At 38.0% G+C, this 17089-nt stretch overlaps 3 protein-coding genes across 4 annotated transcripts; 2 read left to right on the forward strand and 1 right to left on the reverse strand.

The window, feature by feature from the left end:
* The first annotated feature begins 1003 nt into the window (after positions 1-1003).
* Positions 1004-3336, forward strand: LOC119980863 (uncharacterized protein At3g17950-like). The gene is made up of 3 exons (XM_038823681.1): positions 1004-1464; positions 1663-1794; positions 2584-3336. Exons 1-3 carry the CDS (start codon positions 1453-1455, stop codon positions 3052-3054), a joined length of 615 nt encoding a protein of 204 aa, XP_038679609.1. The 5' UTR covers positions 1004-1452; the 3' UTR covers positions 3055-3336.
* Positions 3337-5172: 1836 nt separating this feature from the next.
* On the reverse strand, positions 5173-8356 carry LOC119982615 (putative E3 ubiquitin-protein ligase XBAT31). 2 transcript variants are annotated; one of them, XM_038826097.1, is made up of 8 exons: positions 7935-8355; positions 7652-7711; positions 7473-7544; positions 7253-7374; positions 6992-7132; positions 6804-6911; positions 6085-6343; positions 5173-5921 (listed from the first exon to the last, which is right to left on the reverse strand). In XM_038826097.1, exons 1-8 carry the CDS (start codon positions 8112-8114, stop codon positions 5523-5525), a joined length of 1341 nt encoding a protein of 446 aa, XP_038682025.1. In that variant the 5' UTR covers positions 8115-8355; the 3' UTR covers positions 5173-5522. The 2 variants fall into 2 exon arrangements, with proteins under 2 accessions (XP_038682025.1, XP_038682032.1); XM_038826104.1 differs by lacking the exon at positions 7473-7544 and having other exon boundaries at positions 7935-8356.
* A 1685-nt stretch (positions 8357-10041) lies between these two features.
* LOC120015796 (17.4 kDa class I heat shock protein-like) lies at positions 10042-10818 on the forward strand. Its single transcript, XM_038868347.1, has one exon. The coding sequence runs from the start codon at positions 10150-10152 to the stop codon at positions 10624-10626; it is 477 nt and encodes a 158-aa protein (XP_038724275.1). The 5' UTR covers positions 10042-10149; the 3' UTR covers positions 10627-10818.
* The last annotated feature ends 6271 nt before the right edge of the window (positions 10819-17089 follow it).

Genomic DNA, 17089 nt, shown 5'->3' on the forward strand with positions numbered 1-17089 from the left:
CTTCATTAAACCCTAGCCTGAATGTATTTTGGATCTTGTCCCTCCTTATTTGATCCTCTCTCCTGCCAATCCTCCTCCTCCGCTTACTCTTTAGCGCCAATCCGCCTCTAAACATTGACTCTGATGATAACCCTTCATTCTCCTCCAAAAGAGTCGTCACCTTGTACCTTTACGCTACATTATCATTTTGTGATACCATCCTCTCAGATTCTAACAACTCAAGCAATTTTTTTAATAGGTCGATATTCCTCGATGTCTCATGACTTACTTTAATGAAGTGTACTTAGTAAAACGAGGGGTACAAATAGTGGTCATGATTATTTGTTAGAGGATCTTGGGCCAGACGAAGGTGAAAGCACCAAGTGATTAGGTTTCTCCAGGCCTGTATTACGTGGCCGCAGATAGTAAAAAGTTGGGCTGAGTGATGAAAAGTTATGCTGTTGGAAAGTAAAGGTCAAAAGTAAAGAGGTAAAACATAATCAATGAGAGAAAAGACTTCTTCAATTCTTATTATTGACCATACATCAATGCAATATATGCCTCCTTTGGCTACAAAATGACTATATTCTCCTTTTGAACACAATAATATATAATTTTGTAAGAGTGTGTTTGGATTTAGGGATTTGGGGGGAAGGGAAGAGAATGAAGGGAAGGAAGAGAAGGGAAGAGAATGGAAGGGAAAATACATTTTCTTCTCTCATGTTTGAATAGATAAAAAAAAGAAAGGAAAGAAAAGTAATTTAATTTACTAATTTATCATTATTGTTTATGTTTAAGTATTATGTCCAAGGGTAAAATATGTTTTAAACTTATAAGTAATTTAATTAGTAATCTCTTCCCTCCAAATAAATCCATTTTGGGAGGAAAGAATTTTGACAAAAATTTAATGAAATCTTCCTCCCAAATCCCATCAAATCCCTCCCCTCAATTTTTTATAATCTATCCAAATAATGGAATTGGAAGGAAACTCCCTTTCCCTCCCCTCCCCTCCAAATCCCTCAATCCAAACACACTCTTGAATGTGCATAACAATTATTCAACAGGAGGGTAATTATGTAATTTCAAGTGACAGCTTCCGAAACCTCTCTTGCACCTGAACCTTATTGATTGTGTTTTTTTTTCCCCTGCTTTTCGAGTCAACTGAACAAAGGAAGGAAGAGCCAAGAAAAAGTGCACGCCATGGTCCATGACAAGACTTCTCTACTCATTTTATTACTCCTTTTGACCCTCTTCTTCTTGTTTTTACCCTCTTCCTCTCACTAATGAATGACATTGTTCTTTAGCTTCTGCATATTTAATGGATTTCTATGTAGTTTGCACCACCCACTAGCCTCCTCGTCTACAAATATGACCTTTCATTTCTAGCTGAGTGACAACTGAGAAGTGACTTCATTTGACTTGTCTTGCCAAGATCAATCAAACACCACCATACTGTACTACTTCTTGGCAGATATGGCTCAACAGGTATTGCTTGTCTTTCTGTGCTTTTGGATTTACCTTTAACCTGGGTGTCCCGCAGATTCAATTTTTCTATAAGGTTCCAAATGTGGGTCTTTTCTAGTCTAATTTTCCTTTGTCGCAATGCGTTTGTTTCTCATTGATTTGTTGGGTCTGTGATGTTAAAGGGTTCTGAACGATGTACTGATTTGATTTGGACTGTAGGAAGAGGGTTGGCCTCTGGGTCTGCAGCCCCTGAATGTGAGGGTTGCGTCATATGGATCAATTTCATTCCACACTTTACTCACTGGTTCTCCCACTTCCTCTTCAGATTTCTCGTCAGATTTAGACTCCAAGGTCAGTAAAAATTGACAATTGCTTATTCTTTTGGTACCTCTTATGTCTATTACTTTTACATTTTTTTATTAACATATATTGATTACCACTGTTTCTGTTTCTTACTATTTGTATTTCAGTCGTTGGCAATACTGAATTTTACTGAAAAATTTACTCCGTGTGAAAACTCACGAGTGAATCAATGAAAACCAAAACCCATGGCCAAGGACTTATGCAGGTTATGTGTTTGATGTAATGTCTTTTAATCTGTTTGACAATAACCTTGGATTCCATCTCCATTGCCGGTGCATCGTGCCCCACTTATTCTGTTCCTATTCTCTTAAAACTTGTTTTGACGTTTCAGGCAATTTGGTGCCTCATTCTGAAGTAGAGATTTAACTGGTACCTGCACTTGATAATCAACAATTGTGCTTTGGCATGCCTCATTTATGCTGATGAGAGTGCCACAAATAATTACTTGAACATTTTTCTATAAATTGATGTTAAAAGGTGGAAGGCCATATGCTTCCGCAAATTTCCTGCAATGCCCCATAATGATAATGGAATGAGAATCCAAGTAGATATAGAAATGCAGTATGTTACAGATGAATATTCTGTACTCTGGTTAATTAAAATGTACAGGACTCCCATAGACATCAAGATATGTTTGATTGCAGACTAACCCTGCACATCTAGTGAGGACCTTGTTGTGAAATTAATGGACACCATACATTGTTCTGATTTATTCTTTACTCTCACAAATTCTTTTGATATGTCTTGATCCCTCACTCTACTATTTTGTGGTTTCAGTCAACCGGATCATTCTTCCATGACAACAGCATTACACTTGGGAGTCTTATAGGTATTTCTAGCATATTAGAGCTCTCTAGGAAATCAATTAGGGGAAGAAAGGCAGAGGACTTAAAAGAAAAGAAGAGTTGCAAATCCAAAACTTGGTTTTTCTCTTTATGTTCAAGAGACAGTACTGATGCTGAAAGTCCCAACAATCCACTATCTCTAGGCCACTTGCTCGCAGTGGAAAGAAGAGCTGCTAATGAAAACAGGAGGAACCAAAGCCCTTGCATTTATGCACCTGATGAGCTTGCCCTGGCTCCTCCTGTTCCAGAACCAAACTCGCTATTTGTCAATGGCCATGTTGCACCCCCTCAGACAAGTCCATGGTATGGTTCAAGTGGAAGATCAGAGCATGGGAGTGGGAGTGGGAGTGGGTATGGATTTCCTTCACTATTTCCATGCATGTGTGGTCAATCCTCCCAGTGAGTAACCAGGTCTTCATTCTTTGTGTCTTGATATTTCTTATTGAATTTGATCAAGTGCTGGTTGGAGATATAGAAATAGAGTTTTGCTACCCCTTTTTCTTTTCTTCATTCCCTATCTATTGATTGAAGTATTAGTGGTGAGTGTTTGTCTCTTGGGTGAAGGTGATTGCATTGCAATTGCAATCTTGTTTGTAATTGTTGGTATTGCTGGTCTCCTCCCACAAGCTCACGCCATTTGACCCAAAAAAAAAAAACAAAAGAAAAGTTGTCCCAATTGAAATAATACTCATATTTCTGGTGCCTGGACTTGAATCAATGACTCCTACTACAGATCCCTGTTCCTGAAGTTCAAATTAAATTGGTAGTGACTTCTGTATGGGCAACGACTGCAAAGTAAGAGAAACCCAGTAAAATATATAAGTCCAATATGAATTTTGCTGGAAGGGTTAGTGGCCAACGTTGAATATTTTACTCTTAGATTCGATGTATTATATGCGTATCAAGTGACCTTTTATTAAGTGAATGGAACGTCACAACTAATCAATGTGGGATTCTTAACAAATATCAGAATGACGCTATCTTGAATAGCGAGAGAGATAAATTTGTCTTTTTCATTGTGGTTAATGGCAACAGAGCTATGAATTGACTGCTACACATGTAATACATGAAACGTTTTCCAGATTCATTTGAATATGCAAGTCTATGAATTGACTGATACCCATATAATGCATATGATGATATGACTTTCAATCAAGATCCCAAGAGACTTGTCTCCGTTCACTTAATTTGTATTCTTTTTCCCAACTTCATTGGTATAAAATATAAAATTAATAGGAAAGGTCGACGGAGAGGAGCTTGCTTTTGACTCATACAGATACAGAAGTATTCATATAATTCTTCATTGGCGTAAAAGATCAATTCCTCGTCCAAATTAATCATTTTTCACATGCATGTAATTCACGGCGACTTTGCTTTTTGATTGTTCAAACAAGGAAACAACAGCAGCCGACGCCATTTTTGAGCAACTTCGCTGACCAACTTTATCACCTGCTTTACGCAATATTTTCACTCTATTTATTTATGGCATTGATAATGGATGTCCTAAGAACACATGTTTAAGATTGATCATAGTTTATCATGTGATAAATACTCTATCAACTTAAAAATACATATCTTTTTCAGATTGCAATGCACTTTTTTAATCATTATCTAGTGTCTTAGAATACGCATTATCATTTTCCTTTATTTATTCGTGGTATGTTCTTTTTGTGTAAAGGTATGTTCTATTGTTTCATAAGGAGCTTATCTTGTACGCGTATTTGAAACTATACGTTAAAACCAGCCTAAAGAACAAAAGGAGAGGGAAAAAAATACGTGAGTGTATAATGAATAGGTTTTGTTCATTCTACATAAACTTGTTTTATGGTTATTCCGTTATTGTCCAAAAATTAATGTTCAACACATTCTAAATTAGTCACTCAAAATTCAAATGTTTTAAACTAGTCATTAATGTTTGAAATCTAGTATATAAAAAATATTTAAAATCGATTCAATTTAGTCCTTTGCATTGAGGTTTAATTATCCCATTCAACTATTAATTAACAAGTTTAATCACAAACCCATCATAATCAAAGTAGACAAATGAGAGTAGTGAAAGGGGGAATTCCCCCTTCCTCATGCCCTCCTTTATCCCCCTTAATCCTCTCCCTCCGGTCCAATCTGGGTAAGATTTTTACCACCTCTTTAACCCTCTCTACTTTAACTATCAAAAAATTTAATCCAAACAGGGCCTTAGAAAACCGAATTGAAACGTGTAAAAATCTCCCCTATAGCAAAAGTTATATTAACTCGATAAGGAGACATATTCACATTGGACCATACCCCATGCAACGTCATTATAGAGAGTTAACAAATCTGGGCCCCCACAAGGTGTGACTGCGTTTTCCTTTCTCCCGGACACATCTCCCATTCCACGTGTCAAGACATGTCAGATCCTGTCAGTTCAGGACCCACAAAGATATATATTGTCAGTCTAATAATGATTATAATATTACTAAAATTATTTAACCAACGGAGACATGATCACAATGACAACCAATACCCCAACAGACATACATCCTTTTATTCGTAAAAATATATAATCGAATGAATAAATATATAAATATTACATGAGTAGCAGCTTCATTGAAGAATACTGGTTTTCCATTATCATTGAAGAGAAATCATTTTTGTCTTACCAATTTAGGTAACCTAACAAAAACAGAACTTTAAAATGACCAATGCTCTCCTTCAATCTCAAGCGAAGGAAGATTGCAACAAATATATTATGACACCTATAGCTATTAGCTAACTACGTATGGCAACTTGGTCCAGCACCGACATTGATTTATCAAGACATTTCCTCCCACCTTTCGAAAGGGAATCATCGATGACCCATTGGAATCTCTGTTCTACACACATGAAAGAGATTCAAGGTTTGTCAATCCATTCATTTTCAGCTGCAATCCTTCCTGAGCCACGACCTCCCATCTTTCCAAATGAACCTAATGTCGATAAGCCCTTGAAACTGCTGCTTTCTTCGCTGCTGATGTTCCAAGACTTCCTTGTCTTCTTTAATTTAGATGAACTCAAGTCCACAGCCACGGGATCGGGATCATTGTGCTTCTTGATTTTAGCAACCACCAGATGAGCTATGGTGCTTCGACAAAATGGGCAAACTGGTGGAGTGAGGCATGAGGTTGGGGGTTTCGGTTTGTTGTGGCAGCAGAGGGTTAGAGTGCACTGAGCACACATTTGGTGGCCACAGTCTTGAACTTCAATATTACAAACCTGCTCAAAGCAAATGCAGCAAAGCTCGCTATCGCTAGCCTGCAATACATAATTCCAATGGTCTGTTAATATTCTTTGAATCACAAAGCCACAGAATATAAGCAGAAGAAGCATTGAGCCACAAGACTAAGAATGATGACGGTGAATTGAATATTAGGTAGTTAAGTAGTCTTACACAAAGTACAAATTGTTTCAGAAATACCTCAGAAATATTGTCATCTACTGCAACATCAGAATGTGATGGAGATGGAAGCAAATAAGAAGATCCCTTCAAGATGTTCTTCTCCCTCTCCCTGTTTGCCTCCACCAAGGCATGTTCCAGCAGAGCTTTTGCCTCTTGATTAAGCTCACTGATGAACTTTAGAGCCGAGGGCCAAACAAGAGGCTCTGCCGACAAGGGATTGAGCAGGGCAGCACATGCCCTATGCTTGTGCTTTAGAGCAACGACATAGGGCATTCTCCTGCATAAAGAGGATCATGACAGCTGCAGATCATTAGAAAATTGAACCTAGAAGAAATGGCAAGTGTTGAATTCCTTAGTAATACAACATAATCCCGATATGAAGGATTGTCAAATAACGAAAGAACTAGTTGTATCTACATTTGCTTGTTTGGAAATCAAACAGAATAATTTTGAAAACCAATAGCATTTGATTGTAGAAAGTGATTGAAATGCATGAATGATACGACAATAGCTCTCGGAGAAGATGATATTGATCAATTAAAAGATTTACTGGAGTGCTGCCATTTACAAATTCCACAATCGATATAGATGTCTGCAAATCAGTAGCATAATACAATTTGGCTATTCATTCTCCATTGGATGTTCTCAAGGCCCTGAGTCTTCTGTGTCGGGAACCAATATACTGTGGAATTAGGTATGGTTCTATTTCTTAAAATTAGGAAAGAATAAAATTATACCCTGAAGCATCTCTTTGGAGACGATCTGCGCCCCAAGCTAGCAACTCTCTAATGCAATCAAGAGATCCCCCTCTGGCTGCCAAATGAAGAGGCGTGCTTCCCGGAAAGCTATATAGAGTAATATATCAGTAGAAAGAAATCAACACTGCAGATCAAATAAAAGAATAGATCATGGTAGCCTTTATTACCCATATCCACCAGTTGAAGCACAGGTAAGGGCACCGTTGTCTAAAAGGATATGTACACATTCAGACCGACTTTGACGAGCAGCTAAATGCAATGGTGTTGCTCCCTTTCCATCTCTAATATTAACAAACCGTGCATATCCCCTGCAATTCAAACCAAAGGACACAATCGTCATCAGCTTAACTGAAAGATTAAACAATTATGAGATCTTGGAGACGAAACAAAAATCAAAGAAACGAGTCAATCTTGAAATAGAAAGTCACCAAGAAACAGCAACAGGGCTAGATTGGGCAGCAGAGAGAATGGCTTGAAGGCAATCTGAGTGACCGTAATACGAGGCATAATGCAAGCAAGTTCTTCCATGGAGTGAATCGAACTTCAATATCTGAAAATCCATTCAGATTCATACATATCAAGATTTTGATACATTCTTCATCCCCCAACAATCCTGTAAAACGTAACAAAAACTAGAATTTCACTCACGTTCGCACCCACTTCAAGGAGTTTCTTAACGCAAGAGATCTTCCCATGCATTGCAGCCAACATAAGTGGAGTCTGCGCCATTTCACGATTAAGAATCGTTGGTGAGGTGATTAGATAGCAAGATCAAATGATTCAGCGAAAAAGAGAAATCGCATTCACACCGAAACGCAATGAGCTACCTGTTTGTGACGATTCACCATATCTGCATCCACAGATCGCTCCAAAAGCATAGATAAAATCTGCAGTTCCCCAAGAAGAGACGCCCAAATCCATCAACAATCAAGCAACATCAATATAACCCACCAAGCGTCATTAATCGAAATGTCGAAGCAGAGCAGGGAAAAATTGACTACTTTAGAACTCAAAAGAGGAACCAATTAACAAACACCGAGGAAAGCAACCATAAAGAAACACCAAATTGGGAATTTGGGATACAGAACAAGCAAAAATCACAAAACCCACCTCGATCCGACCATTGGCAGCAGCAATATGAAGTGCAGATTGTCGATCGCAGACAGTTGATTCGTGCAAGAGAGATGGGTCCACCTCCAACAAAGCCTTTACAGTTTCCAAGTCTCCTAACTGCACTGCACTGAAGAGCCCATGCTCCTGGTAAGCTCCACAACTGAGCCCCTGACCCATCTACCTCTCTTTTTCTCTCTTTCTACGGGGCGCACAATTCGCACCTCGCTTTCGTTAGAGGTGGTCCTTCTCTATCCAGCGCCACCTTCACTGAGAAGGAGAGGTGGTGTTGGCGGTCTCAGTTTTCCGCTCAAAGCGAAAAGTTGCATTCATTCAAGATTTCAGGTAGTAAACAGAATGAAATAATAAGAAAAGATGTCGAGAGAGATGGTCTTTGTGTTGGAGTTTCGAGCTGCCCGGAACTGACTTCGGGCAGTAGTCAGATATTTGTAGATTAGATACCGTACGGCACGGCACGACACGACACAATTGGACCAAATGGATGTCCGTAACTGTTACACGTCTCGTCCTCACTAAAGTGCAAGCAATCCTGACCCTCGCATTATGTATGATAAGCCGTAGGATTTTGAAGAAAAGGAATGGTGATGGATGTAACTGCTGTTAATGAGGTTCAATTTGGTGCGTTGAGTTGACGCGTGGGGGGCGGATTAAAGCGATCCGCTGCTGTTGTTGTTGGCAGTTGCTTTTATTAAATTGCCCTGACCCATTATTGATATTTCGCTTCGATTTTTAAGTCAGTTTTTGAAAATACATTAATTACGAAATTACAAAAATATATTTTTTTTATTACAAAAATATATATATATAGATAAAGTTTGGTGTGGATCAACGTTTGAGGTTTTTTTTTTTTTTTTTTTTACTCTTTCCCACCGAAATGCAAAAGCTAGCCGAAGAAAATATGTCTACAAAAGGTAATTTCACTGTTTTTGAATTTAATATGAAAGTGTGTTGAGGAAGAGCATGAAAAGTCGTATAATAATATCAAATTCAAAAGTAGCTATATGTGGACATTATATTAGGCTAAAGTATCATTTATATCCTTGAACTATTCATATTTTTTCGATTCTATCCTTAAACTATGAACTCAGCTATTTATATCCTTAAACTTTCAATCTTTTTTCCGTTTCTGTCCTGAGTCATACTTCCGATGAGAATCCCGCCGGACTTTGTTGATGTGGCAGTCAAACTCTGTCAAATTGTACATGTGGCTTGATGATAAGTAAAAAAAAATATTTTTTATTATCTTTAATCAACTTTTTACACGTGAAATGAAATTAAAAAAACCTCCAATTTTTTTAAACAGTTTTATTTTATTTTTGAATTTGTTTTCAAGTAAATTTGATTTTTATGACACATCATCATGTCCATACGTACAATTTCTCGGAGTTTGAAGCCACATCAGCAAAATCCGGTGAAAATCTCACCGGAAGTGTGCCGCAGGATAGAAATGGAAAAAGATTGAAAGTTCGAGGATAGAAATAACTGAGTTCAAAGTTTAAGGATAGAATCGAGAAAACATGAATGGTTCGAGGACATAAATGATAGTTTAGCCCATTATATTATGTACCAAAAATAAAATACCAAATCAAACCAAAGGAGGAAAAAAAAAAAGTTAAAAAATTTATTTTATAATTTGAAAGTTCCAAAAATTCTTTACGAATGATTCCCCATAAGGAACTTTCGATCCTATTTACCTTAGCTAATTAATATAACATCATCAATTAGCATTTTGTGATAATTGTTTTTAATATTGGCCAATATGAATTCTGAAGTCATTTTTTTTTTATGACGAGCAATCATGGTGTATGTAAATCCTGGATACCCTCCTCAAGCATATAATATGTAGTGCTTTATTGGGCTCGGCCCGATTTGTAGGCAAACAAAAGCCGAAGGCCCAGGAATGGTCCACTTATTATTAAGAAGTAAGAACGAAGGTCGTAGAAGATTACAGAAAAGAGAGGGTCAAACATGGCCCATCAAAGGTCCCAGAAATTTCTTCATTATTCGCGTCGCTTCTCCAATGGATGAAGGTGATCGACAATGGGAAACTAGAATTCTCTTCTGAAAACTATAAATACGTCCCCTCTCCTTCTTCATTCTCAAGTCTCAACTGTAAAGAAGACCTTGAGCAATCTTAAAGTTGAATCCAACGCTCTTCCAAACAATCTCTCGAAGCTCTCAAAATTAGTCAAGAATGTCGCTCATTCCAAGCTTCTTCGGCGGCAGGCGCACCAACGTCTTCGACCCATTCTCTCTAGACATTTGGGATCCAATGGAGGGATTCTTCAACTCCACACTCACCAATGTACCCTCCTCGGCCCGCGACACCACTCAATTCGCTAATGCAAGAATTGATTGGAAGGAGACCCCTGAAGCCCACATTTTCAAGGCGGACCTTCCAGGGCTAAAGAAGGAGGAAGTCAAGGTTGAGGTTGAAGAAGGCAGGATTCTTCAAATTAGTGGGGAGAGGAGCAAAGAACTGGAAGAGAAGAATGACCAGTGGCATCGAGTGGAGAGGAGCAGCGGTAAATTCATGAGGAGGTTCAGGCTGCCTGAGAATGCTAAGATGGATCATGTGAAGGCGAGCATGGAGAATGGAGTGCTTACTGTTACTGTGCCCAAAGAAGAGGAGAAGAAGCCCGAAGTGAAGCCAATTGAGATATCAGGTTAAGCGATGTCGCATCTGTCTTAGAGTTTGTGTTGAGGAAATTATGGTGTGTTTGTGTTGTGTGATTTAAAGTTGCCTTACTGTACGTGTCCATGGAAGTGTGAGCCTGTCTTTTGTAAGTTTGGAGTTATAAATAAATTGTGCTTGCTTTTGTTTTCTAATAAATCAGAGATCCAAATCTGTCTTTCCCTTTTATATGTACGTAATGCCCAATAATTGAGCATTGATATTGAGGTACAAATGTAAAATCTTATAACAAATAGGACCATGAAACTGATGAAAGAACCACAAGTCTCCTCTGAAGCTCATATCTTAAAGGCTGATGTTCCTGGACTAAATAAAGAAGTAAAAGTGAAGGATGGGCCATGTCTACCCCTCCCAAATCCCAGATTTTCACTCTTTAGCAAAATCCTGTGTGAAAGCCATGCGAGGGCTATCATTCATAGTCCCAAGAACAATTATAAGCATACTATTATCCTTTCAATGTTAAAAACTCCACCACAATTTACAGAATGCCCTTATCATAAGGATTCTTAAGCATCATCTTCGTAAAGCTCTCCCCTGGGATAGACAAATATATTGAACCATGTGTTGGACTGTTATAAGAACAAACAAACAAGCCACCATGAAGTAAATTTACCTGTCAGGGACTCAATGATTTGAAACTCCAGATATTTCGTCCAGTTTATCCGAACAAAAAAGAGGGAACTGTGTATTATCTACACTGAAAATTGAGCAAGACTGGCATATTTACAACAATATTATGTTTTCTCAACTCTTTTGATCCATGTATCAGTCATGATATGAACAGAAAGTTTGTGCCCATTGTATGGTTATCAGCTTATGTAACAGAAAACCAAGTTCACTTTCTTGCACAGACGAACAAACATGTATACGAATAACAATTGAACAACATGAGAGGATTTCCATAACAGAAGGCCCCCACTGAGACCAATACAATCCACAGTGAAGCCATTAGAAAATAAGACTAGCACGAGTACGCATAGCATCAGCATAAGAGAGCTTAGTTTCAGAAAGGAAAACCAAATCAGGATCTTGATGTCGGAGGAGCCGACGCAAAACATGAAGTGTACGTTGGTTCCCAAGCCCACAACAGTTCCACAATAAGATTTTCATGGCTGTCGAGGCGTGGCTGGTACTTCAATTCACCGCCGATAGTAAGGTAGAGTCATGACTAACTCTAGTGAGTGACACAATGTCTTTTGTTACCATCATTTTCTTCCATAGCCATCATTTCTTCGACTTCAAACTGTTCAGAGGCCTCCCCAGAAGCCTTACGTTTCACCCTAAGCCTGCAACATTTGAAGATTTAATTTGCCTAGCTTTTGCTGTGAGTTTTTTCCTTACTCAAAGAACCACGGGATTTGATCTGTTAACATAGGAGCAGACAGAGCTTGAATGTTATTACTTAGAGATTGACTAGACAAATCTTGAAAGGTGTTGCCCCTTTCCAGAGGCCCAGTTTGACGAGCTATAATTTCTCTTTGAACAGACTTTCCTTTTGAATTGTAAGGGTCTTTTGCATCTGTACTGCTTGGCCCAGCCGGTGTCGTTGAATCTGCGGACTCCCCTCCACCCCCTGAACTCTTACCCCCGCCGAGATTCTGAAGTAGTTCTAGACTTACGGACCCGCGAACGATCCGCTATCAGCCATAGCCCATATTGTCCAGAAGATAGATTATCCTTTTTCAGATCATCAAATTTCTTTTCACACTTGCCTTCATTGTGGCCGATATAATCACAGTAATAGCAGAAATTTAGCAGTCTTTCATACTTCAAGTTTACCCATACGCATTCCCCATTCGGGGTCTTCACACGGCATCCCCGCCGGATCGGTTTGTTGAGAGGAATGCTAGCTCGAAACCGCAAGTAGGAATGGAAGAGATTTGCATCCGGGCGATTATCCACTAAGATAAAGGACCCAATACTATTGCCGATTAGGGATGCAATAGATCTGGTATGGCATACAAATGGCAACCCCATACTTGGACCCAGAGTGAGACAGTATCGAAGCTTACGTTGTTAGCAGTCATACCTTCCCCCAGCGTTTCAGCACCAGCATGTGATTATCAAAGGACCAGGGTCCCCCATCAAGAATACGGGACATGGAGAAATCACTGAGGAACATAAATTGATAAACATTGGGCCCGATATTCACGATTCGACCTCTTCCCCCACTCTCCAGACTCTGCGAATGGTAGATTGGAATGCTCTGCTATTTGTTATTTTGGGGCCCAAGATCTTCCCCACTAAGGAATTGGGAAAAGTTATAGGTTCTCCTCTATTTTAGAGGCTTCGATTTCCACCAGGCTATCTTCTTCCGCCTTCAGTGAAAATTTTTCCATGGATTTGAGGACTGAACCCATCTTGCAGCGGCCATCACCAGCACCCAAGATACCTTCGGAGGATAACTCACCTATCCGTGAGAGAAAACCCACCACACGTGGGAACTTTGGCTTGACAGTTGACAGGCTTCTTTTTCTTATTTATTGCTCAATACGCAATGCATGCGGTCCCTTATTACGGGTTACTGGTCTGTCAAATGAAGCCCATTTACAAGGCCCATCAATCCTGTAGGAGGTTGCCATTCAGGACTGGTCGTTTGGATTAACTAAAGCCCAAAAAAGAAACTGCAAACTTGACTTTCGGTCAACTGAAAATGATTAGAATGCAATTCAAGAAGGTTGGGGTTTCAATCAATCTGAAAAATGAAATACAAACTCAACAAGCAAATGATTTCTAAAGAATACTGGTGTTCACGTGTACAAACAGTTTTGTTCAATCCAATAAAAGAACTTACAAGGAAAAATGGGTAACTTCACTTCCTCGCCTGCTATGTAATTAGGAGTGGCAAAAAAAAATCGGTTTTGGGTTGATTTCATAATGGACAATATCATGTGTTTATGAAATATTTATATGTCCACCCTAATTCGAATTGGATTTCGGACGTTGATCAAACCCGGATTGATTTAAATTCGGACAAATAAATCGAATAATAATCTAATCCATATTAAGGTCCGAACAAATAAATCAGACAATATTTATGTATTTGGACTTAGACCCGGTTTTAAACCAAACAAAATATGGGGTTTTATCCATAAGGACAAAAACTAAAAGTTGTATTCAAATAAGGACAACCTAAAAAAACTTCAGAAAAAAGGACAAAACCTACCAACTTACAAAAATATCTTCCCTCCTTCTCTCTTCTTCTTCCTCCTCCTTTCTTTGCACCACCATATCGGAAGTTGACCGTCCGTCCATCATTTTTAACAAGCCAACTACAGAAATAAAGCTCTAAGTCAGCCCGATCAAAGCCCAACCATCACCCATAGTCGATTATCACTTGAGTCGTCGAAAAAGCTTCGTGAAATCACATCCACCGTTTGAAAAAGAGCTAGATCTTACCAATATGGCCAACGCCAACGACTATCAACGCCCCTAATCAACTCTACGGATCAAGGCGCATCACCTATGAGGTTTTATTGCTTTTTCGAACTCTTTTTTTCTTCTGAAATTAGATCTGAATTTGCAGATATAATATCTGTTTCGAATCTGTTCTTATATGTTATCTGTTCGAAACTTCAAACAGATAACATTTCATTAAAGACAAATAACATTTTAATAAGACAGATAACATTTAGCAAGACAGATAACATTCTGACAGATATCAAATTAATCGAAACATATAACATATCACCTGCAGTCCGCAGATCCCAAAAAACCATGAAAATACCAAAAAAATGTCGAAAATAATTGTGTGATGACAAATCGAAGGAAAACAACAAGATCTATAGGTCCCGTGGTGAGTATGAGTAGATCTTGTTCGAATACAACAAAAATCGGGATGAAAAATCACTAAAAAATGACATAGAACTCTCGAATAAGCCATGAGGGGCGGATAAGAAGCTTCCGTCTGTGGAGACGAAGCTTCCGGTAGAGTTCAAAGATGAATAATGTGCAGGGAGGCATGTGTCATGTTTGAGGATGAAGATGAGGGTATTTTAGACAATAAAACCATATATTTTAACTTTTTTGCCTTTTTAGAATATTAGTTCAAACTATATGGATTTTATGGAATAAAATTTTTAAGAATGTTCTTCTTGTAACAAAACTCTTCAATAAGGGACTAATCTTTAATTTTCCCAATAAAATATTTGTATTTAAACTCAGATTTTAGACATATAACTTATCTTCAAATTCGATTTAATCCAGATCGTTCAAATTTGATCATTTAGATAGGACAGAGTTTTGTTTATGTAATGCTAACGTTGCACTCCCATACAAAGGATCAAATGAAGGCCGTTGCGCTACGACAACAAAAACTTCGTTAGAGGAATGTGAGCTGTCCTTGCGGCGGGTCACATGGCCTTGCGTCTCCCGCTGCAATTGTGGTGGGCCACTGACGGTAGATTTACAAGGATTTATTTTCTAGTACTATTATCAGGAGGATACCTTAGTATATTCAGGAAGATACATTAAATTACATTATTTTTAATGTGTTCTCTTTAATTGCTATCAGGGAAAAAAAACACGGGAAGATGGAAGTTAAATCCACGTATTAAATGAGAAAGTTTTAGGGGTGAGCATCGGCTGGGCTTAGAGAGCCGAGCTAATCATGATCCGAAATGAATGTCATTATCTCTAAACCCACCACGATCCACTCTGCGCATGTGGGCCACGTGTATCCACGACTCTCTTATTGGTCAGGCTGGCCAAGTGAATCACGTCTCTCAGTCTTCCAAGTGTAGGACAAATCAACTCAATTTCGAGGTGTGAAAATGCGAAGCCATTTCATATTAAAGTTTTGACTTTTCAATTTTGGATTTCAGACTTTTCAGTTAATCAATGGGCCACACCTTGGGTCCCACAAAGTAACGTCGAGTTCCTTGCCTCATTGTCGTGTATTTTACATTTTGATTAGTTGTTGTCATCAGTGACAACTAAGCATAATTATATTGTTTAGATTATCAAACTAAAAATAATTAATTTCTTGTCAAAACGACCATAATTTTATATTTTGTTGCCAGGTTTGTGGTGCCCTGCTTTTCAAGTTATTAGTATTATTTAGTTGATAATTACGAGCCAAAGTTGACACGCATAAGCGTCAACTTTCATACCATCTTTTGCATAATTGAGACCTTAATACTTGTTTACCAAATTAAAAGGCAAGAACCAATAGCCTTTCACCAGAGGCATTCTAGAGGGTGGGCGAGACGGGCAGTCACCCAGGACCCCTAAATTCCCAACGCCTTATATTTTTCAAAAAACTCTAGACTATTAATATTATAATATTTCAAAATAAATATTAAATGAGTTAATTATATTGTCTATTGAAAGTTTTTAACCGAAAAACTTGATTACACCAACATAATTAATGATTTTACATTTCTAAATGTTACAAGATTCATATTTTTAAGTAATATACGACATTAAATTTTTTTTCTTGAAAATATCCATTTTTTAAAATTCGTTCAGGACATCCAAAGACTCAGGTACGCCACTGACACCTTTCATGAGACTTTTATTTATATAGCTGTCTGAAAGCATGATGTCCAAATGGTTATGGGGTCAATGTTTGTTCAAAAAAGGCTGTAATACCTATATATAATATCATCGATGGACCCTCATATGACTCGTTCGACATACATTCATTAATTTATACTGTATTAATTTTGTTTGAAGTGCACTAACATCATATCATCATTTCACATGCATGTGTTTGTACTATCTTGTACACGCATTCCACCTGTAGTAAACAATGTATATATTGTTTCTTATGCATTTAATTGTATCATTATTATAAGCATGTTAATGTTGTCCCTTTGACTCTATATCATACATACAGCAATATCCAACACTGTTAGAGATGTAGTAAATAAATGTTACGTTGATCCCAAGTTGAGGAATCACTTACTGTTTTGCCATAACTATTAGATGTTTTTAATTAGCCATTATGTTGTTCGTAACTTTTCTCTAATGAAGCATTCTCATGATGAGAGCATGTCCATGCATGTTTTTCTCTAGCATTTTTGAGTGCCATGAGGTTGCATAATTGGTCTGTGATCCCCAAAAGGTTGAATTAAGTCTAGTCAAATGTTAATCAACTTAAGTGATGAGTTTTTGTTTCTTCAATCGGGGTTATATTTATTTTTGACATGCGTGTATTTGAGGTTGAGTTCAAATTCACGATTCCCTTTTTACTATTTCGATTCTTTTGATTGAAATATTATATTTACAGCTTCAACTAAAAATCATATCCGGTGAGAACGATCTCCAGCTTAGTTGATAATACATTTACATACTTAGACGTTAGCTAGGTTTAGGGTTCGATCCCCTCCCCATCCAATGTATCAAAAATCCATATCCGGTTATATATTTGTGGTCTTCTTTTCACATGTTCCTTTGATTTGTGATGATTTTAGATGTTTTTCCCCATCAGTGAACA

Source organism: Tripterygium wilfordii, chromosome 2, assembly GCF_013401445.1.
Source record: "Tripterygium wilfordii isolate XIE 37 chromosome 2, ASM1340144v1, whole genome shotgun sequence".
Taxonomy (NCBI): Eukaryota; Viridiplantae; Streptophyta; class Magnoliopsida; order Celastrales; family Celastraceae; genus Tripterygium; species Tripterygium wilfordii.

What these genes read in the sequence shown, in the direction of transcription:
- LOC119980863 (XM_038823681.1), top strand. An exon ending in CGTCAGATTTAGACTCCAAG is followed by an intron (nt 1,795 to 2,583) that starts GTCAGTAAAAAT and finishes TTGTGGTTTCAG; the next exon opens with TCAACCGGATCATTCTTCCA.
- LOC119982615 (XM_038826097.1), bottom strand. Translation starts at nt 8,114, where the DNA reads ATGGGTCAGGGGCTCAGTTGTGGAGCTTACCAGGAGCATGGGCTCTTC. An exon ending in TCCTTGAAGTGGGTGCGAAC is followed by an intron (nt 7,375 to 7,472) that starts GTGAGTGAAATT and finishes ATGGATTTTCAG; the next exon opens with ATATTGAAGTTCGATTCACT. An exon ending in GCTTCAACTGGTGGATATGG is followed by an intron (nt 6,912 to 6,991) that starts GTAATAAAGGCT and finishes TACTCTATATAG; the next exon opens with CTTTCCGGGAAGCACGCCTC.
- LOC120015796 (XM_038868347.1), top strand. Translation starts at nt 10,150, where the DNA reads ATGTCGCTCATTCCAAGCTTCTTCGGCGGCAGGCGCACCAACGTCTTC.